This window comes from Peromyscus californicus, unplaced genomic scaffold, assembly GCF_007827085.1.
Source record: "Peromyscus californicus insignis strain IS unplaced genomic scaffold, ASM782708v3 Scaffold_19__1_contigs__length_69161282, whole genome shotgun sequence".
Taxonomy (NCBI): domain Eukaryota; kingdom Metazoa; phylum Chordata; class Mammalia; order Rodentia; family Cricetidae; genus Peromyscus; species Peromyscus californicus.
Window position 1 is genome coordinate 17,498,795 of NW_026294491.1, and position 23,648 is coordinate 17,522,442.

General features: G+C 44.4%; 1 protein-coding gene across 1 annotated transcript in view; it reads right to left on the reverse strand.

The window, feature by feature from the left end:
* The window catches only part of Ank3 (ankyrin 3), a 483,262-nt gene extending 461,576 nt beyond the window's left edge, over window positions 1-21,686 (reverse strand). Inside the window, exon 1 of the mRNA XM_052744761.1 lies at window positions 21,111-21,686. Within this exon, the coding sequence (XP_052600721.1) occupies window positions 21,111-21,173 (63 nt within the window). The 5' untranslated portion in view covers window positions 21,174-21,686. The remainder of the gene's footprint in view (window positions 1-21,110) is intronic.
* Window positions 21,687-23,648: the final 1,962 nt, after the last annotated feature.

Below are 23,648 nucleotides of genomic sequence, written 5' to 3' on the forward strand. Positions count from 1 at the left end.
ACCAGTCGAGTCTTAGGTTCTTGGCCTTGCAAGCAGTATTGGGGATGGGTTCTGTCTCATGGAGTGGGCCTTAAATCCAATTAGATCTTGCTTGGTTGCTGCCACAACTGCCCTCGTATAGCACGCAGGTAGGACACTTTACAGCTCGAAGGCTCTGTAGCTGGGTTGGCGTTTACCTTTCTCCTTTGGTAGCTTGCAGAGGACCTTCCAGTACATTGAACACTAGTCAGTAAGGGTGGAGGCTGTAGGAAGGCACTAACTCCACTTCTCCACGTTCAGTGAGTTGTGTTAAGTATTGTCTTCAGCAATACTTCAGGGCCTTACCACCAGTTTGTGGAGAGCAACCAATACCCTTAGCACTAGCCTGGGTTGTTTGGGGGCTCCCTTAAGACCTCTTTGCCAACAACTCAATTAGATACAACCCATTCCAGATACTAGAAGCTTCATTTGGTGATGAGGTGTCCAGTTTCAATATTATAATATTTTTTTAATGCAGACTGAAATGAAGATGTATGGCCAACTTATCTAATATGGACTTAAAATCTGTTTTAAAAATTCTAAGTCACACTGGGAGAAAAGGAATTATTAAGGGTAAAACATATTTATACAAGGAATAAGTTATAGACAACTAATTTTTAAACTATTCGGTTATTGTTGGACTTTGGAATTTTGTCCATGGTGCTGACCTGAGGGCTATCATTGAAATAGTAAACTGAAAACGAAAGAACGAAATATACAAAGAAAGGAAGGACAGAAGGAAGATATATCTAGTTCATGATTTCTTTTGACTTCATTTAACCTTGAAGAAAAACATCTTCCAGAATAAGTAAAAGTTTTAAAATTATAGTTACGCAGTACAGGATTATTTATTATAGCAGATAGCTGAAATTAAATACTAATAAGTTACTCTTTTGGGCCACGGAAATAATAAGCCATGAGTTTTTAAATTTCAATTGGAAAAATTAAAATTATTCATTCCTATGCTTAATCACATTCCAGATGCAGTTCTCATGAAACATACCATTTTAAATCTAACACAAAGGATTAAGAATACCATTATATTATGATGTCATTATGACATGACAGAAGAACAAATCCATTGGTTTTGAGTTTTTTATTTGGCTGGTTTACAAATAGACTTTAATCATACGTTGACCTTGATAGACACATTTGACTGAAAAATTAAAGTGAAATAACCAGCAACCTTATCTTAGACCATCCCATTTGGGATCTTGCTCTTCCAGGTCATTAGCACTTGACTTCGGCTGTCACGGCCTGCTTTGGTTCTGTTTCATCAAGACAGGGGATGATATCATGACATCGAATCTCTTGACAGGATACGCAACTGGCCGCAGAATTTCCTTCTGCTGTCTTTAAATTCTTCTTGCAAAGGACCCTTTATGTGTTGACTGATGTTCTGAGGCAGTTCAGTTGTGCTACTGGGAATGACATTCAAGGTTTCATGCATGCAAGCAGTGACAGCTGCCTAAACGCTCTGCTGCTACATCTTGCAATAGTAAGGATAAGATGTGGATTGGAAGATGCAGCTCAGCCTCAGAAACATCAACACGTGGAAGGGATTCTGCTGAGAGCTGAGGATATCCAACTTTCATATTTATTCCTCCCTAATCTACAATTAGGAATACGAGTCTTTTCAGATCTCATGTCCTATAATTATAAAATGTAAGTTAATTTTTGTGCTCTCAACTAAGTATTTAATGAGACGGAATGCAAAAACACTTTGTAAATATCCACGTCTGAGATTTCACAACTAACTAAACTATACATATGTTAGGTCTCAACAAAATGCCTTTATTACAACAATAAATATAAACACCGTCAGTTTTAAAGTCATCCATATAATTACCAAATACAAGCATATGGTTTTTGTGAGGGATCTTGGGCACCTTGTGAATCTGCTGTGGCATTTCAACAAACAGATTTACTCACTACAACCATCCAATCATGAACTTGGAATGTGTGACATCTGGGGTATTTTTAAGAACATAGTTCTAATATCCTGGAAATTTGACAAATGTAATAATAAAATGTAAGGACTGAATTATTTTGCTAAGTCCACTAAAGCAGGCTGCTGTGGGATGTTCTGTATGGCAAATGTGTTGCTCTGATTGGTCAATAAATAAAACACTGATTGGCCATTGGCTAGGCAGGAAGTATAGGCGGGACAAGGAGGAGAATAAAGCTGGAAAGTGGAAGGCTGAGTCAGAGAGACACTGTCAGCCGCCAAGATGACAAACAGCATGTGAAGATGCCGGTAAGCCACGAGCCATGTGGCAAGGTATAGATTAATGGAAATGGATTAATTTAAGCTATAAGAACAGTTAGCAAGAAACCTGCCACGGCCATACAGTTTGTAACCAATATAAGTCTCTGTGTTTACTTGGTCGGATCTGAGCTGCTGTGGGACTGGCGGGTGACAGAGATTTGTCCTGACTGTAGGCCAGGCAGGAAAACTTAAGCTACAGCAGGCATCTTACTTCATTGTAACACCAACTAACAAATTATAAAGGTTGAAATTTAACTGCACTGCCTAATAGCAAACTTCCTCAATCGGGAAAAGGTGAAGAGGCCAGAGAAGAGCAAGCTTTGGATTCCAACAGGTAGAAAGGCTGGGCCATCCACACAGCCACTGGCTGAGCGCAGACTTGGTCATTAGTGAAACCAGGAGGACAGTGCTTCAGTGTTTTAAAAATAGTACTTGAGGCCGGGCGGTGGTGGTGCACGCCTTTAATCCCAGCACTCGGGAGGCAGAGCCAGGTGGATCTGTGTGTGTTCGAGGCCAGCCTAGTCTACAGAGTGAGTTCCAGGACAGGCACCAAAACTACACAGAGAAACCCTGTCTCGAAAAAAACAAACCAAAAAAAAAAGTACTTAATAAAAAAGTGGAATAAGGAACACAAATCTCAGACTATACCTGACACATAGCAGAGATTCAAAATATATTAATTTTGCTTTCTATTTTTATGAACTCATTTATCCATAATATATATTTAGTAAGACCAACACATATCTGATATGTTCTGATTTGGAAACCCAAACTTTCAGGGTCCCTGTAAAGCTCCCGAGTTCCTCAAACATACCCATACTGCCCTGTGCCAGCCCCTCTCTATTCCTTGGTACGAAAAGCATTTAGTGCCATTAGGAACATGATGTGTGCTGCCAGCCATCAAATCACTTTTCTGACGGGCCTTGGTAAGGGGTGTGTAGAGAGGGTATGAGTGAAACCTGAAATTACCATTTCAACAATCAAAAGAGTATGAAAAAAACATGAAAAGATAGATGACAATTTCTAGATAGGTTATAGACATATAGGTAGATAGGTGATAGAAAAAAGATTGATAGATGATTGATAGACAATTGAAAGAAAGATGATAGACAGAACAGATGGGTAGACATATAAATGACAGATACTGGAAAGACATACAGACAATTGATAGGCAGTTTTTCAGTATTAGTACAGGGCTTCCTGATGTTGGACTCAGGCCTGATGTTCCATGCAATCCTGACTTATACACAACCTCTCCGGACTCCTCTCAAAACAGAGAAAGGAACTAGAGTGCAGGAGACTGTGCCGATTGCCTGTCTCTTTGCTTATTCTCAGCCACAAGATGTTTACTTAAGAATATTAATAGTCCCAATATCAAGAGATTTCAAGGGGAAATCTAGAGTTTGGGTTTTCCTTGTATAATCATCAAATCTAACAGCATCGACCCCAGTTAGGACACAATGGCTGTCACCTCTTCTGCTGTGTTTCTATCAGCTCATCACACAGTTCAAGAGGAGCCTTCTTCAGAGAGCCTTGTCAACTGAACAGCAGCCCGCATGCATTTGGCGTTATTCTGTAAGTCATTATCTTATGGATCTTGGGTTAGTTCCTCCATTTTTATGCCTTTTCCTCTTCAAATTGCAGTAACTGGAGCCCTTTCCATAAGCACAATTCAAAAGTAGCTGACCTAGGAGACTCCATTGGGTTTCACCCTTGAAGTTACATCCTTAGCATCGCGTGCGTGCGTGCGTGCGTGCGTATGTGTGTGTGTGTCTGAATGTATGTGTATGCATGTGAGAGGTCAGAGGACAACATCTGCTGCCATTCTTCAGGTGCTGTCCAACATGTTTTTAAAATAGGATGTCTCTTTAGCCCGGAGCTCACCAAATAGAGTATGCTGGCTGGCTGCTGAGCCCCAGGAACCTTTTGTCTCTGCATCCCCAAGGCTGGGATTACAAACTTATACCACATGGGGTGCTGGAGATGGAACTCAAGTTCTCACGCTCTCATGGCAAGCTCTTTATCCACTGAGCCACATCCCAAGCTCAAACATTACTGTCTGTTTACAGGGATATCCACTTACTGCTGACCAGCTTCAAGACAATGAAGCCAGACCCTGCAGCAACGTGGGATGTTCTAGTCCATGCTTAAACGTAGTTACATTTTCTAATATATGGTAAGCCAAAAGCCATTGTCAACTTCATGTAAAAAGCAAAGCCACTCTTGAGTGGCAGTGCATGCCTGGAAGCTCAGCACAGAGTGGGCAGAGGTAGGAGGGCTCTAAGTCTGAAGCCAGCTGAGAGTGTACTGCAAAGGCAAGGCCACCAGGAACTACACGGTGACACAATGTCTCAGTAGAACCAGAGAGCTAGGGCTATAACTCAGTGGTAAAGTCCTTGCCTAGATGGTCCAGGCTTTATGTTCGGTTCCTAAGATCACACACAAAAACTCCCCTCAAGGGATACAGGCACATCAACACTTCACTTAAATGTTTCAAGGTGCATTTAGGTGAAGGCTTTTTCTGCATCTGTGAATACGTACTTTCCTAATAATAAGATCTGTCATTCGTTCGTTATGCTATCTTGATAAACAACTCTCCTAATTATTAAATACAGGATACGAAGCACATGTGATGATATCTCAATACCACAACTCTATATATTTATCATTTAAGACTCTTAAAAAATGGGAAAATAATTTGGAAATGGAAATATGAACAGCTTCCACCTTGAGGTTTCTCAAAAAGGAACACACTTTTCAGCTGGATATTTCTTTCATTTGAAAACAGGGTTTGGGTAAAAACACTCCTATGAAAGTAATGAGAAATCAAGGGAAAACAGTAAGAAAGAAAATTATAATTTTTTTGGTAACAAATACATTTAGAACAAGACTCTTCAGGAAAAGAATTGGGTACAGAGTCTATACTTTAATTAAACACACTCTGCTAGAATTAAAACCACAGAAGCTCCCACTTATAAATACATGTAAAATGAAAATCTAAAAAGCACTCAGGGAGGAAGGCTATGGTGTGTTTCATATCTGAAATTGAGACAGATTTTGAACGGCTCGTCTTGTCACACGCATCAAAAACAGCAAGCTTTCTGTGGTGAACACTGGCTTCTTCTGGCGGACTATGGTGTTATTTGCACCTACTGAATGTTTTCATGAAACTGAGCACCACTGAACCGGGAAGGGAACTTAAACAATACCTAGGTCATCGGGTCTAAGAAGCTGAGATCTTGGGGACCGCCTGGCGTCCTAGGAAGAGAGCACATATCCACAAGCAAATGTGTTTCCAACACGGTCTTCTCTCCGTCCACATCTTTTCAACAGCGGGCAAGTTAATAATTGCTTGTTTGGAGGATAGCCTTCTCCCTGCTACAATTACAGATTCAGTAGCTTGTAATGGAAATTCCCAGGAATGTAACTTATCCGGTTTGGACTCCTAGAAGAATGGACCAAAGGAGTGACTAGTAACCGTCCATCACACCGCAGATGGTTCAGAAAGCTCTTTGTAAAACTGCTGAAGGGTTTTCCGTCATTCCACACTCTAAGTGATGAATAACCAAGACTAAGGCTACCCTCGGAGAGCTCACTCTACGCAGCAAACGTAACCGGCAGCCAGCATGCATGTGGTACTGGAAGCATCCAATTAGTTCTCCCTGGAAGAAATCTTAAGCCAGACGTGACGAGGCCACCGTCTAGCTTTGAGTCAGATGTCAGCTTCTCTTCACTGGACCGCTGTTCAGGATCTCGGTTCCGGATTGTCTGGTGCTTTGGCTCGAGAGGTGTCACCTCAGGTCTGGCATGGGTGGGAACTTGTGTACCAAGTACACAGTCCCCCTCAAGAACTCTGCTGGAGCATGTTGCTTAGCTCTGGTGCTCTGGGGTACAGCAGGTGCTGTTTGCTAACATTTCAGGAGGGGCTCCTGTTGCTATTCATGTTACCCTAGTATCTTGGTTTCCACCACATACTCCTCCCTCTACTCCCATCTATGATAATCTTATACACAGACCTGTGATTATTTTTACCCAGCAAACTTCCAAGTAATGCATCCAGTGACCGGAAGAGTAACAAGACACTAAAACATTTAACATAACAGAAATCAAACTATAGGCCGGGCAGTGGTGGTGCACATCTTTAGACCCAGCACTTGGGAGGCAGAGGCAGGTGGATCTCTGAGTTCGAGGCCAGCCTGGTATACAGAATGAGTTTCAAGACAGCCTACACAGAGAAAATCTGTCTTAAAAAAAACAAACAAAAAAATCAAATTATAAAAGCTTATCAGAGAAGAACAGCTTGTTGACTATTAATCATCTGAACCTAGAATTGTTACATGGCCAGCAATCTCACTCCTAGGATATTTACCTGAGAGAAGAGACAGGTGTCTGAACAAACCCACTCAGGAATGTTTCCTGCCTCTCCACTCACAACAGCAGGGGGAAGAAAGGACCCAGATACACATCAATGGATGACTAGGTTGGCAAAGTGAAGATTACTTATGCAATGAGTGGAAATTTATTCCAATAAAACAAGGAAGTACAAGGACAAAACATTCCAAAGGCAAGAAGCCAAACTCAGAACTTCCAGACCACCTAGCTCGGGTCATAGGAACCATCCAGAGCAGGTAACACTATGGAGAAAGGAAGAAGAGTGCTGGTCACCAGAGCTTGGAGGATGGAGAAAACTGAGCTCTGCTATGGGCAAGTATTTGGGGAATGGGGGATGTGACCAGCCATGGATAGCTACACTGGGCGAATAGAGTACCTGAACTATTCAGGTTGAAACAGTGGCCACAGTCAATCTTACGCCATTTGTCACAATGAGAAAAGTCAGAAGGGAAACTTTAATTGACTTGCTGCAAATAACATTCCTATTACTTCCTGGGGATGTGAAGGATGACCTTCATTGACAACTGAACCGGACTTAGAACCACTGGAGTTTAACTCAGGGAGAAAGGCCCACCAACATGTAGGCAAGGATGCTTAGAGTAGACAAAATTGGGGACAGGAGCAGGACAGCCAGTGAGCACAAGTATTTATGCTCCTGCCTCAGAGCAGGACCTGAGCAGACACCTCACATTCTTGTCACCATGCCTTCCTACCTCCCACCCCCTCCATGATGAACTATGATAGCTCCTAAAAGCACAGGACAGAATATACCCACCTTTCCTTCCTTCAGCTGATTTTTGTGTTTGGGCATTTCGTCATAGCAACAAGCAACTTAGACTGAGGCCGTCTATGAAAGGACCCAATGATTTTTGTCACTAAATGGAGTGTTCTTCGTACAACTACATGAGGGCTTATATTTTTAAATCCAAGACAATTCTTTGTGTTGTTGATAAAGAGAATTATAGAATGACAACTGACATTGTACTTGAAAGGTACAGAGACTAGCAAACATTCCTTGTTTTCTTTACACCTCAATTATAAAAATATCCAACCTCTAAGATGAGTTTTGTTGCATCTGTTAGAGATAACACAGCATCAGAGATGTCAAACAGAAGATAAGCATGTTGAAGACATCCTCTCAGGCCTCCTCACTTCCATCCACAAGCACACCAAACATCTTAAATCCCGTCTATTACCCTCCTACTTTGAAATTATGGCTTCAGTTTCTCTTGGAAGTCCACAAGGGGCCCAAAGGATCCAGTGAACTTCCAGGTGAGATGTTAGAAAATGGAATTTCAGTCCAATGTCATTCAAGAAAATCCAATGGGTATTGCCAGGTTTTCTCAGGCTTTATCTTACAATCCCCAACATGGTGACAAATTAACTGTACGTCCTTGTAACAGTTTGAAACAGGTGACAATACATGGTGCTAGGCACTCCTGGGGTTTGCATAGGGTCACACGATTTGTAAATAAATAAATGGCACTGGGGAATTCCCCATCACCTGACTTTTCATCTCGGGTTCCTCCACCCTCCCTCTCCATACTGTGACACCACAGCCAAGCTGAAACCCTAGCTCTGGGACCTCCGTGCCCCACATGCCCCTGCTCCTTCTTTTTGACTATTTAATATAGTCTGAAGACAGAGGGCCCAGGGAAGTGTAAAATTCACATCCAGGGCTAACTTACCAATTATTCTAAATCTGACACATATTACCAGAAGTTAATGTCACAAATATCTGTTCTCGCTGCCAATTTTTATGATTATACAAGGCAATATGTCTTATAAATGTGTTCCAAAAATCAGATTCCCCCCCCACCCGGGGATACAGTAAATGCATAATCTTCTAAAACAACTAAAAATGATGGTTTTTTTTTTTTTAACAGATTGGAAAACAAATTTCTGATTTTATTATAAAGGAAAGAATCCAACAGAGAAAAATACTGTTACCAAAGTGGAGCAAGCTATTCTGATTTACAAGGAAAATAAGACAGTAGGCCATAGGGGTGGGGCTGGGGAGCTGGCTCAGTAGGTAAAGCTTGCTAGGAAAGCAAGAGGACCAGAGTTTGGATCTCTAGAACTCAGGCAAATGGTGAGTAGGTATGCTACCCATCCATGATTCCAGCCTCGAAAGGCAGAGATGGGGGATTGCCCCCCAGCAAACCAGCTAGTGAGACTAGCCATATCTTCGAGCTCTGGGTTCGACTGAGAAACCCTGCCTCAAAGAATAAGCTAGAGGAGCCATTCAGGAAGACCCCTGTTGCCAATCCTGGAACTCCACAAGTGCGCACACGCAAGTGCACTCCCCCGCACAGAGAAACTTGCACACTATACACATGCTCGTGAAAAGGAGAGCACGGCAGAAAGACTTAAAAGTAAACAAAAGGGTCTCATTTGGGGGGGGAGGTCAGAACTGCACCCCCAGATCTGACTTCCTCCTAGCCATCTCCTAACACTATGGCTAAGATCTAGTCCCTGTTCTGCTTACTTCTGGCTGAGAACTAAGGGAGGCATTTGACATGAAGGCCCCTAGGGGAGCAAAGTGACCCCGCTTCACAGAAACACAGGGTTGGATAGTTCCTGTAACTTGCCTGTCCTTGAACAGCTACTCACTGGAGACCCAAGAACTAAGGCTCACACGTGTGGGTCTCTCTTCTGCTCCTGCTAGCGCCCAGTCATGGATTTGCTTTCCCATGCTTTCCAAAGAATCTTCCATTTAAAGGTGATGAGCTTCCAAAGAAGCAGATAAAGGTACATAGCCATGTTCAATATAATCATAACAGTACAGCTGTCTGCTTTCCAAATACAAACAAATTACTAAATAAGCCTGAGTCACTTACATACAATATCTAATAGATTTTAGATAATTCTTATATCTAATATCAGAAGCCTTGTCATCAGGTGGGCTACTGAGCAGAAATCTGTCAGAAACTAGACGATTAAAAATTAACATTTGGTAGTTCTTACATTCATAACATAGAGGACACTCTATTCTGAGCTTTGTTCTAGAGGTGCCCTAAAATAGCGAAATTCCATGAACAATAGTGAAAACGTCTCCGTTAACGACTGACGCGCTGATGAAGGCCACTGACGCACTGAAAGCACACTGATATGCCTGAAGTCGTCAACAGCCACGTCTTACGAGGGTTCCCAACAGCTGGAGTCCTAAAACTTAGCGCTGCCCTTCTAACTTCATCAACATCCTGTTCAATTTTTTTTTTTTTTCCTAACATTAGAACAGTTGTGGAGATGAGCCTTGTTCAATGGGTCAGAACAGGGAACTTCAAATATCTGCTACCAAGCTGTTTCCTCAGCCTCCCTGTTTGTCAAAAACAACAGATTGAGGGACACAACCCCACTGGTAGCAGGAGGCGATCCACTTCATTTTTGATAAACATCTTTGAGAGGGAGTGGAGTGGGAGCTGGTAAAATCAGAACTACAAGCGTTTTGGCTTTTCAGTACCAACTTTGATGCTATTGAGACATATTTATGTGGATACACTGGTTTGGCTCACTTACCTACCTGTAATTCCACACAAAATCTTTCCCACAAATATTCAGACAACCATGGACCCATTTCTGTATTTTTCGCCGTCCTTTCAATATTAAAATGGAGTGGCTGGTTTGCTTCAATTACTGCTTAATTTTTCATGAAGTACAAACAAAAAAGCTAGCATTAAATATGACAAGGATGCCCTGAGCAGGGACACTCATGATCTACAGCGATGAAAACACTTTTTGAGAAAATGATCAATTTCTGGCGTATGTATTATTTGTGTTTTGATTTTATTGAATAGTCTATACACCAAGAGAAAGGTCATTGCTAAGTGGAGGTTGGCGAGCTACGGATTTCTACATGAAAGTCCTCGCCATACTTGGCCAATGGCAGCTCACAGTGAATAGTCAAGAAGGGAAACACACTCCCCAGGCTAAAGGCCCACTCCCTCATCAAAAGCTCATTGGATGGTCTCTTACTCAGGTGTCGGGTCTCCCTAGCTGACTCCCGAAAATATGAGTCTTTACCTTTAAAATCCTGATGATTCTAGTTGAATCCCAAGAGTAAGAGACACATTTTTTTTTTCCACTGTGGGAAGAAATCCTCAAGGTTCATGCATGCCTACAGGGAGAGTCAATTCTGAGGCCAAATGCTATCCTTCCTCGGCACCAAGCATCCCAGGGCCTTCTCCAAGAAATCCCTTCCTCTCGACATGTCATCTGTCCACAAATGATCAACTCCCTCTCGTGGTGGGGCATATCCACCATTCAAGGACCAACTCCTTAGTTAGGTCTTCCTTAGCGATACCAGCTCTATGAGTTATGTCCTCTGTGGTCCCCAGTGTTTTTCCATTTGTGGCAATTGCTGCTATCATGTGTATGTATACTCATGTGTGTAGGTATACATGCATTCATGAGTGTGCAGGTATGGACTATGTGTGCGTGCATGCAACTGACTATCTATAGGCCATGTCAACCTTGGATGCTACTCCTCAGGTGTTATTCACACACACACATCCCTTTTTATTGTAAAAAGAGGATCTCATATCAGCTGGAAAGGCTGGCCAGTGAAATCTGGGGACCCAGCTGCCTTCACCTCCCCTGTGATGGAATTACAGGCATAAGAAATCACATCTGTGGGAATCTGTCCGGGTCCAGTTCCAATCTGCTCCCACCTTTCAAAGGGCTCTTGGGTGGAGGAGAGAGGAGTGAGGAAATGTTAGGAAGAAAGATAGAATGAGATGATAAGACAGAGACGCAGGATAGCTTTGGGAGGGCCCCAAGTCAATACCCAGCCGCCCAGAGCTTTATTCAAAAGGGCTTTTTATAATATGCCAAGGGTAGAGGCAAAACACCTCCCCCTTGCAAGATCAAAGCACACCACACAGCCAAGTGTAGACCCTTCCAAATACCTGGTAAACATGCCCCTGGCCAAATCATCCTACTATGCAGCCCTGCTGGGTAAAGCAAGTTCAGATTCTCTGACCCTGAGTAAGGTCTCACTAGGAATCCTCTGTGGGCCACCACACACATCCAGGTTGTTCAATGGGTTATGGACTTTGAACTCAGGCCCTTGTGATTGTACTACCTGAACTTCACCAATGAGTCGCCTCCCAGGCTCTCATTTTTGTAAATTAGCTTATCACTAGTTGTCTAATTTGTACGTTCAGTTTCTGTCTTTCCCCCCATGTGTTCCTTATACCTAGCATGGTAATTTACTCGAAGAATAATTGTTGAGAGTGGTTGGCACAAAGGCAGAACCAAACAATGCACTAGGGCTACAAAGAACTCCTCACTGTGAGACCTCATTTAAGACATGCATGGTGGAAACAGCAGACAACCACAGCTTTCAGGGTGGGTAGGTTAAGATGAGCAAGTTGAAGGTAAAAAACGTCTACACCAGCAGCCTACATCCAGCAACCTGTTCACATGCACTCTGAGTTCTACATTAGATGCTCCTCTTGTGCTAAACACCATTGCAGACTTAGAGTTTTGTTTTCCCTTGTAACACTACTAAAGTGACCCTGTCCATTGGCATCTGCCAGGAAGACATCAGGAACGCAACCAATGGAAGCATGCCCTGTTTACGTTATTTCCCTGAAATGGGAGGACCCACTGGGCTTCAGTGGCTACACCGGAAAATTAATAGAGAAGCAAGGAATTGAAAGAATCGCCTAGATTTTACATCATTAACATGGCTATGGAATATCATCTTTTTCAGTGACGTCTCAGACAAGGAAACACAAGATAAAAACTTAAAAATCAAGCTGTGCGGGGAAAAAAACAGGAAACTTCATCGAAGACAGATGACAGAAAACGCCGTTGTGTGTGCTAATTACAGAAAATTAATTCACCTGTCCTGGATTAACATTATTTTCTTGGCAAGTAGGCGCAATGATTCAATCAAACAGTAACTTCCTCTCGAAGTCTGTATCCTTTCCTTCCGGAAATATGTATCAGGTTATTTATGGTGACCTCACGAAGTGGCAAGGAGTGACAAAAATGTGAGACATCTCAAAACCTGGGCTGGCAAGATGGCCCAATGTGTGCGAGTGATTCCTGCTCAAGCGTGATGGCCTGAGACTGGTGGCCAGAACTCACATAAGAAGTTGATGTGGAGCCGGGCGGTGGTCGGGCACGCCTTTAATCCCAGCACTCGGGAGGCAGAGCCAGGCGGATCTCTGTGAGTTCGAGGCCAGCCTGGGCTACCAAGTGAGTTCCAGGAGAGGCGCAAAGCTACACAGAGAAACCCTGTCTCGAAAAACCAAAAAAAAAAAAAAAAAAAAAAAAGAAGTTGATGTGGAAGCATGCACCTATAATCCAGTGCTCCTCTGGAACGGTGGGAGGCAGAGACAGGAGAACCATCCAGAAGGTCGTGGGCCAGCTGTCCTGGAGTACGCAGAGTGGCAGAGACAAGAGAGCCTGCTTCCATAGAGGCTCACGGAGAGAGTCAGCTCTCAAAGGTTAGCCTCTGACCTCCACATGTGTATGCTGTGAGAGGCATACACCTGCAAATAGTATGCATGCATGTGTGTGAGCATACACACACAATCACCACCACCACCACTATTTAAAAAAAAAAAAAAACAACTCAGAACAGTATTTAGGCTCATTTTTCTTATCATGAGCATTTTATTATCATTAAAAGACCAAATTTTATAATACCATCTCAGATTTATTATGAAGCAAGCAATAATCTACTAAAACATTCCTGAGAATAATTTTCCCTACAGGACTGAATTCAGTTGCTTCACGGACCTCTGACAGGGTGTTTGGTAGCACAGAGCCCAACTTTGTCGGCTTGTCCCAAGGAAACAGCCCCTTCCCTCTCACTCAAAGCCAACCAAAGCCACTCTAGCTTGTGGCCCGTCTCAAGTCGGAGCTCCAGAGTGCTCGGCCATTCACTCACTGAAGCACTCGCAAGCTCCTAATACAGAGCTTCCCAGGTCATTAGAGGGTACATGTGGATAGCGTGGATGTCTCCAGACATATCTCAGAGCAGCGTAAGCAAACAAGTTCCACAGGAAAACACACAAATATTCACACTATGTAGGATAAACATGGACTATAAATAGCTTCACGTAAGGTCAGATGGGGTTTTGACACCAAATGAGTTCAGGTCAGGTCAGAATTGGCCACCAAGTTCAAAGAAAAAAGAAATTCCGTTCGGCCTTCTGGCTTTTCCAGATGTAGAGAAGGGGCCATGAACAGGCACCACACCAGGGCTGCATGCACAGTCTCTGCCCCCAAGCTGCTCCACGGAAAATAATTTATATCAAGTTTCTTCTGTTTTCTTTTTAATTAAAAACAAAATCTCCCGGAAAAATCTCACTTCGAGGTTTGATTTCGAGAAAAAGGTAGTGACTATGTGGATGGCTGGCTATTTTGTGAAATTTGGAATTCAAGAAGAGGTAGGTCAGGCTATCTTAATCCATTGCGCCCTTCCTTACAACAACAACAACAACAACAAAAGCTGTGAATTCAGGATTACCATAGACAGGGACAGCATAGAAACCTATGCGCTCAGATGAACAGGCGTCAGAAAGATAGCTCAGCGGGCCAAAGTGCTTACTGTATAACCCTAGGAATCTGAGTTCGACCCTGGGGATCCATGTAAAGGTGGAAGGAGGGAACCAATTCCACGAACTGCCCTCTGATCTCCGCATGCTAGCTATGGCACATGTGCCCCGCCCCCAGTATGCACACCCCGCCCCTACAATGCCCCACCCCTACAATGCCCCGCCCCCACTATGCCCCGCCCCCACAATGTCCCACCCCCACAATGTCCCGCCCCCAGGATGCCCTCCCCGCCCCTACAATGCCCCGCCCCCACTATGCCCCACCCCCACTATGCCCCGCCCCACCCCACCCCCACACAGGATGATAACAAAATAAAATATTAAATAAAACAAAACAAACTCAAATGTGAAGTTCAAGAAAATACCATCCTAAATTAAAGGCTCAGAGGAAAAGGAGTCAAAACGCCTGCTTCCACAGGCATGGGTTCGTAAGACACGGACTCATCGAGTACTGACGGCCTGTGAAGTTGATGGCGTTCGTCAAAGTAAGGTGACCAAAGAAGGATAATAGGAAGTGTGGGGGAAAAAAACATTTAAAATTGTCCTGCGCCAGGCGGTGATGGCGCACGCCTTTAATCCCAGCACTCTGGGAGGCAGAGTCAGGTGGATCTCTGTGAGTTCGAGGCCAGCCTGGTCTACAGAGCGAGCTCCAGGAAAGGCGCAAAGCTACACAGAGAAACCGTCTCGGAAAACCAAAAAAAAAAAAAAAAAATTGTCTTGCAATACAAATGCAAAAGCTCTTGGCAGGGATGCGCCTCCGTAAGTGGAAAGGCCGTGACCAGCTCCTCTTCCTGCGGATATATCGCTGGTCCCTCCTCCGGTGTAACAAAGCACGGAACACGTGATGGCACTCGATGAGTCACTTCTCAGATCACCTCCCTCACCAACAAAGGCCTCTCAGAGGTGATTTGCTGGAAGACGAGTAGCGACTAAATGAGCCAATATCCCAACACGGAAGGAAATGACAATTCAATTCAACGGCCACATGCTCGGGGCACATGGGCCTCCCCTCGCCTCAGTAAACAGCACAGAGCCTTCCAGGTACATAACCACAGACCTGGAGCAGAAACTACACAGTGCTAGAGGTGTTAAGAACACGGGGAGTCCATCCGACACGGACACTCTTCATTCTCCCTCCAAAGACTGCATACACGTTTGAGCACGTTAGTCGACCCTCCTCCGAGAAGAAAGAAACATACTTCTCTCACGCATAAGGTATTTAGCCCACTGCAATTAGGAAAATAAAGAGTGAGGGGAAGCATGGGAGGAGCCATAAGAACTATAAGGTGTCCTTAGGATGGAAAGGTCACTGATAGCAGAGAGAAAAATCCCTTTTCTGAAGTTCCATAAAAAATAAACGTACTCATGGGAATGGGACTCATGAGCTGATAATTGTAAGTATGTACCTATTTTTCTCCAATCTGACACTTCAAGAAGAAAAAAAATAGGGCCTTTCCTGAGCATCACTGACAATGGACAACATGGCCCAATTCCAATGACACATGGATTACCAAGAGGCACAGCCATGAACAAAAGGAGAGACCTTGTCTTAGAGTATCTATTGCTACAACGAAACACCATGACCAAAAAGCAAGTTGGGGCGGAAAGGGTTGATTTGGCTTACACTTCCATATTGCTATTCATCATCAAAGGAAGTCAGGACAGGAACTCAAGCAGTGCAGGAACCTGGAGGCAGGAGCTGATGCAGAGGCCATGGAGGGGTGCTTCACGTAGCTTACTGGGTTGCTTCATATGGCTTGATCAGTCTGCTTTCTTATAGAACCCAGGACCACCAGCCCAGGGATGACCCCACCCACACTGTGTTAGGCCCTCCCCCATCAATCACTAGTTAAGAAAATGCCTTATATCTGTGTCTTATGAAGGCATTTTTCTCAGTTGAGGTTCAGTTATATGAGTTATCATATAACTTTAGTTTGTGTGCCAAGTTGACATAAGATTAGCCAGTACAGGCCTGGTTCGTTTTCTAACCAACATAGTAACCCACATATTTTTATACTGCAGCCTGTTTTATCCCCAGAATCCACGTTGAAAACAAAACCAACCAAACAAACAGAAATCAACAATAAACAAAATAACCACAGTGGGTTATGGTTGCTTGCACTTGTGACCCCAGCACTGAGGAAGTGGAGACAGGTGGCATTCTAAGGCTCCTTGGCCAATAGCCTCATTGGCAAGGTCCAGCCAAGTGAAAGGACCTGTCTCCACAAAACAAAGGTGTAGGCTGGCAAGATGGCTTAGCAGGTAAAGGCACTTGCCACCAAACCCAGAACACACACACACACACACATCACACACACACACACACACACACACACACACACACACACACACATCACACATCACACACACACATCACACACACACACACACACATCACACACACACACACACAGAGAGAGAGAGAGAGAGAGAGAGAGAGAGAGAGAGAGAGAGAGAGAGAGAGAGATTTTGAAAACTAATTTAAAAAAATTTAAATGAGGCAGGAAGCTAAATTGGCCTCTCTATATGTATGCACACATGCACACACATGTACACAGCCACTTTTAGTTATGTTTGCTCTCTTCCTCCATTGTCATACCTGGCCACAATCCATTCCTGGGGATCCTTCTCCCAAACACATAAGCAAATGCTTAGATCCCTAGAGACACCGGGACATTCCAAACCTCTCCTCATCTCTCATTGTCTCTGCAAGGCTCTTACTTCTAAGGAAACATGAAATCTCCTAAGACCGATCTAGACTGGGCTTTTCTCCTTCTCCACCTCTCTTTTCCTGACCTCCTCCTCCAACTAGAATTTGCTACCCTACCCTTCTGCCACCAGACAACCTGCATTCACTTGTCTCTGGTACCCTTAACACCTACCCTCATCGCCACTCCACGTTACATCTGCTCCATGAAGCACATGAATAGCCAGAACATCAGTCATCATTGTGTGTCCTGTGACAAGTACCTACGGTTGGAACCCGGATCATACACTTCCACTTGGATGCTCTTGTGGACTTGGGTAGTCCTATCTACTACCCAAATTCATACACTGAACTCCTAATACCCAGTGACTGTACTACATGTGGAAATATAAACTCTCAAAAGATGGTTCTGGTTAAAAATGATCATGAGGGGATATCCTGAATGGGCAAGACTGCTGGTCTTCGTAGAGGAAGACAGAGACACCTGAATATCTGTTCACTTTGCGATCCCAATTCTGTCCCAATCTTATCAGATGCTACTGTACTTGAATGGTTAATAAACTGCACAGTGCTGTTGGTGAAAAAAAAATGAGGGGATATCCTGAACGGGCAAGACTGCTGGTCTTCTTAGAGGAAGACAGAGACACCTAGCCAGGGATATGTACGAAGAGAAGGACATGTGAGCATCGTGAGAAGTCTGCAGGTTGGAAAGATCCTGAACTTGACTGGACGGCACCTGACCTCAGACTTGCAGCTGACGGCACCGTGAGGAGGTGATAGTCTGCTGTCTAAGTCATGGAGGGTATGCTGTTTTGTTACGTCTCCCTGAGCTGACTACACGGATGCTAAGGAAACAGTCACGAAATGTCATTTTTTGCATTCTCTCTTTGGTGGCTTATTCAACCAAACTAGCCTGCTGCTTACCATGAGGTGGGAGAGAACACTTGCCTGGCAGCTCCTCTCCCAGGCAAGCCTGAAATCCCACCATGGAAGATGACTTAGGTGCTGTCAGTCAAACACTCCAGAAAATATGATCCTGTTGATTATTTTGTATTTTACTTTCCTAATCTCTCTGGTGGCGATGCCATTTGATGGTTCTCCCCCAAGACACTGTAACCAGTTACAAGCAGGAGTAGATGAGCACTCAGGCTCCTGTGTATTAGGAAATTATCTTGTTCTCAAATAGAGAGAAAAATCTTTGGGAAACAGATACCTGTATACATGCACACACACAGCTTTTTCAAGGTCAACAAAATACAGACATTATTAGAAAAAAGAATTGACTCTCTATGTCCCCAAGCAAAATGGGAATAATTGATTGACTCTGTTACACTGGTCCTGCTTTCTCACTATTAAATACATCTCACGAAACACTGGACCCAAATGCCCTAAGCATGCCAGCTGAGCCAAACACAGTCTATACCAACACAAAATCTCCACAGCCAGCTTGCCAATTACTTCTACACACAGATGGAGTTAATGTAAAATTTGAGGCCAAAGTAACTCAATACTTGAGGTAGGAAATACTGGAAAGGCTTGGGGAGGTTAGTCAATACCACTAAGAGGGCGGGATGAACGCAGGCTCATCTGAGACGTTGCATGTGGCCACACCCACCACCACCACTGCAGTGCAGGTCACTTAGGCCACTCAGAAGCCTCCTGAGCTACTCAGTGATTTAAAAGCTACTCATTAAAAAAAAAAAAATGTATATTCCATTTCATCCTGAACCAAATAGTTAAAAATAAATGCACATTCATTTAAAAATTTAAGTATTTGCTGATTTCAATAGTCATATTAATTTACTCTAAAATCAACATTAAATATCTCTGAGCTGGAAAGTGGTATGAGGAGACAAGGTTTCCTCATTGAAAAGCTATTTGGTTTGTGCATGGCAGATTTGGGATGAATTCGGATCACTAAACTGCTAGAGACTATTTATTTATCGCCAACTGCATACCAGGCAGCATGTGACAACATCCTAGAGTGACCAGCAGGGAGTCTATGCGCCTAAGAGAACAGGGCTGTAGCTCTGCTAAACTCGCTGAGCACCTACCATACGAGGGGGCGTGCCATTCCAGGGGACCGCACCACCAAGGTGAATCAAGGGGTGGACGCAATCAGGCAAGCTCTTCATTCGACCTTCAAGAGTGGGTTGGATATACCGCCGAACCACTCAGTATTGAGAGGCTTTCTCAGGGCACAAAGCAACGTGAGAAGAAAATGGTTTTAACTCGGGGGCTGGTAAGAACTCCGCTGCAGACAGTCAGGACAGGCATGAAGGAAAACATTGGCATGTGGGCGCAGTGTTTTGAAGGACTCGAGTCTGGGTGGTCTGGGATTTGGAGATGACGGAGGCAAGAGTACGGAGTTTAGAAGGGTGGTGGGGAAGAGAATGATGGAGGCATTGGTATAGACCATCCTGGCAGCAGGTGGGACACGGTGGCTTGAAGTGGGGGGATGGGCTGGAGGCAGTCTAACGCATTGTGTGCTCCAAGCAGGGTAACCTCCTAGGAGACATGAGATCATGCCAGAAAATTTTCAAGGTAAAGAGAGAAAAAAATAATAATAATCCATGTCCAAAGAGTCCCCATGATTTACAGCCATCCCCAAGTCACTGCTCCTTTTCATCTAGATTGTCCTGCCAGGGTTCATGTGTCTGGCTGGCTTCTCTGTGACACTGCGTGCTCAGAATCATGGTGGAGCCTGTCAGACACTTGAGGCTGTAGCTCATCAACATGAGCAGAGCTGACAGTGGTCCTTGAGAACAGCGCCACTCTCTCTGCTAGGCATTAAGCAAATCACTTGTGCGGCGCAGCTGGGACCTGCTCCCCGGGGAAATCTCCCTAGCACCTCCCCAATACCATCAACCCCTATGGAGCCAAGGACCAAGAAGTCAAGGCTGACTTCAAAGCAGTCTGTACAGCTTCGCTCTGGAGGGTGTTGAACCACTGCCCAAGAATGTCGGCATGTCCTGGAACATGCCTCAGCTGAGCCTGCTGATACCAGCTCCTTTAAAGTACATCTAATTCAAATGAGCCTTTTTCATAGATCATAAGTGGACCATGAACATTTTCTAAATGCCTGCTATATTCAAGCAGTAGCTGCAATCGTTCATCTTCCCTACTGTACCCAATCATTCCCTGGGCGTCCCCTGCCAGAGCAAACATCACGTTGAGGCAGGGAATCATTTTAAAGAGACATCACCAGACATACCAGTCCTGGGAATTAAAACGGACCAATCTAAGAATTGGAATTGAAGATTCAAAAAGGCAGCACCCATTTTCCTTAAACAACCATGACCCACAATCCTGTTTCGGGGACCTGTTTTCCTTTGTTACAGATGTATCTAGCCTCTCCTTTGGTGGCACACCCTAAATCTGAGACAGTTTATGAACCGCAGTGGGTCAAAAATCACAGTCCAGACCTGAGAATTACCTTTCTTCCCCCATTTCAAAATGTACTGAAAAGTTCAGGGCATATCTTAAGATGACACGCGCATTTGTGAAAGCCAGAATGAATCTACAGGTTTGCTGCAATCATCCCTTGCTCTTTTGACAATTCATGTGGAAAGCAAAATTCATCTTACGAACCGAATGGATCCTTGAGGCATATGGCTGTCCGGCAGCAGAGCTGAATACAGACCTAAGATTTGTCAGCCATAAAAATGAATCAATAATTAAAATGGAGTTCACCTCCATGCTGTGATCTTAAGGTCCAACTACAGGTTTCCCCAAGTTTGCTGAAATATGCATGAAAGCTGAATATCCATACCATAATAATATTCATTAGTAATCCTACCCTACTGATTAGCAAGCATCAGGGAAAATTCAGGGGTAGGGGAAACACACCCACTCACATAATTAGGACACATGTTTACTTAGTGTTCCTATTATCCCTATGAAAAAGAACACTAGCTTGGTAAATCTAAATCACCATGTTTTAACTGTTTAAATATTGTAGCAATGGACCCCAGTCGTGATATTTGTTTCCGACCCAGAACACACCCATTAAGAGAGGAGGAAAAACAAAGCATTCTGCTTCTAGCAGCTTCTTTGCCGTCTCAAGCCAATCTCTCAGAAACGCAGCCTCGGGATGACTTCCTCCCGGAGCCCGAGAACAATGAGGGAACATGTTGATTCTGCCTCTTACCTTTTTCCCTTTCCTCTTCCGATGAGCAGGCTTGGTGGTTTTCTCCTTCGGCTCCTCACTCATCTTTCCTTAGAGCAGGTGAGTTGAGACGAAAGCGGAGATCACCTTCCGTGTTCCCACATCCAAACCCACGACAAGGAGTCACAGCATTGAGACCAAAGTCCATTTAGGGAGCTCCCCCCGGGCAGAGCGGCTGCTGCTTCAAGCCAGCCCTGGCTGCTGTCACAGGCAACTCGGGGCTGCTCAGCTTGCCTCGGGAAGAAACTGGGTGTTCTCTACAGCAAAGCCCGGGTTATCCCTCTGAAGAAAAATCAATATTTCAGCCCTTCATTGTTTTTCTTTTTCTTTCTTTCTTTTTCCCCCCCTCCTCTTAGCTAGTCATTACTCTGAGATAAGATCTTGACAGGAATTCAGGGCTTGCTTCTCCACGGTGATTCTAGCTTGGAAATGGTGAGAGAGAGAGAGGAAGAGGGAGGCATACGCGCGTGTGCGCTGCACACACACACACACACACACACACACACACACACACACACAGGAATAAGCTAGACTGCTGACGAGTCCCTGAAGCTTTCCCAGGGGCTGGCTCACTGCAGTTTGCAGGCTGGGAAGGCAAGCCGAATGTAAATGCTCTCTGAGATCAAGCCTCCAGAGGACACATGTGTTGAAAGCATTGGGTATACCCAGGAGGCGGCAACAGTGGGGGTGGTGACAAGAGATCAGGTTACTGGTTTGTGAAAACACACACATACATATACACACACACACACACACACACACACACACACACACACACACACACTCTCTCTCTCTCTCTCTCTCTCTCTCTCTCTCTCCAATACAAACAATAAAGAGACCTGTTACTATAGGAGAAGAAAAAGCTGGGTTTCTTACCATGATGAGTTTTTGTTTTTACTTTTTATTTAAATGTCATTAGCAAAAAAAAAAAGATTCACAAATTGCCTATCCAAAGCCCCATTCCTAAATTGCCATTACCACATTCCAGCCTTTGGTGTCCTTCTGTGAATACTGCAAACCAATCCACAGAAAATAAGCCCTCCAGGATAGTGAAGAAGTCCTAAGGACTCAGCTACTGGCTCTCTCTGTGACAGAAACACCCTGTGCCCCTTGGACGGTCCTCAGGGCAATGCAGGGCTCTGGCCACATTACAGACTCCACAGCTGCCCCGAGCACACACCAGGCTCACACTCCTGCTCTGTGGCCGCCAAGATTTTAAGAGGTTTCCCGGGAGACTTCACAGCTAGTTGGAAAGTCCCTGAGACATCCCACCTCCGTGAACACAGCAGAGTGACTGTAGGGTGTGGTCACTTCGGCATCTTTCCAAGTGTGTCTGATACACTCTTTTTTAGGAAGACTAAGGTTCTGGGTGCTACCGAGCCACCACAAAGATGGAAGCAGATCCCTTGAGCAGACAGTGGAGACAAGTATAAGGTAGGAAGAGAGGGACAAGTTGAGAGGGAGAGAGGACAGCAGCTTGGAGAAGTGGATTTTATCTATGTGAGCACAGACTTAGGAATAAAGGAGACTCAGAAGGCTAATTTTCAGTGAGACACACAGAACTACACAATACTGGAGAAGTGATGCTAAAATACCAAACCAAGAAGTTCACCTCTTTGTGCTGAAATGGTCATTTCTCACCTATTATTTCAAGGAGGGTTGTATCTCTATTTAACAACCTTGACTCCTCAAACACCAGCCCCCTAAAAAAGAGTGAGCATGACTTTTCTCCCTGGCGCATGAGCAGGCTTTTGGGAGCCCGCTACCCATGGTGGGACACCTCACACAGCCTTGAGGCGGGGGAGGGGCTTGGGCCTGCCTATTCTGAATGTACCGGGCTCTGCTGACTCCCCATGGGAGAGGCCTTACTTTCTTGTAGGAGGAAATGGGGGCTGGGTTGGGGGAGGGGAGGCTGGAAGGGCGGTAGGAGGGAAGAGGGGTATGTAAAATGAATGAAAATTTTTTCTTAATATAAAAAAAAAAGAAAAAAGAGTGAGGATGAGGGAAGATTGAGGAGGCTTTGTCATGGCCATCAGGGTCACAAACACCCACTGCAGTAACCCATGCGGAGGCTCCAATCTAATGGCCGTGCTGCGGCAGAGGCTGCCTACTCTCTACATGCTCCACTCAAAAGCTGGTGTGGAGTACTGATGGCTGTTGGCCTGTCCCTCCACATCCTAGGGGTTCCTTCAGCTTTGAGCAGCTGCTAACCTGTCCCTCGTGTTTTTAGCTGCTGTTCTGGAACATTCTTTTCACAGTGTAATACAAGGTAAAAAAAAACAAACAACAACAACAAAAAAAAACCATAACACAGTAGGATGGATCCTTCAAGTTCTTCACTGATTCAAAGCTTGCTCATCTTCAGGACAGGGCGGTCTGGGGAATGGTAGTTATCTTTCTGTATTGACCAATCCCTGACTGCAGTGGGGTGAACCTGGGCCTATCTGTACTATGCTCTAGGGGAGAAAATAGGAAGTTAGTGCTTTGGATGAATTCTCCATAAGGTGAACTGTCCATGCT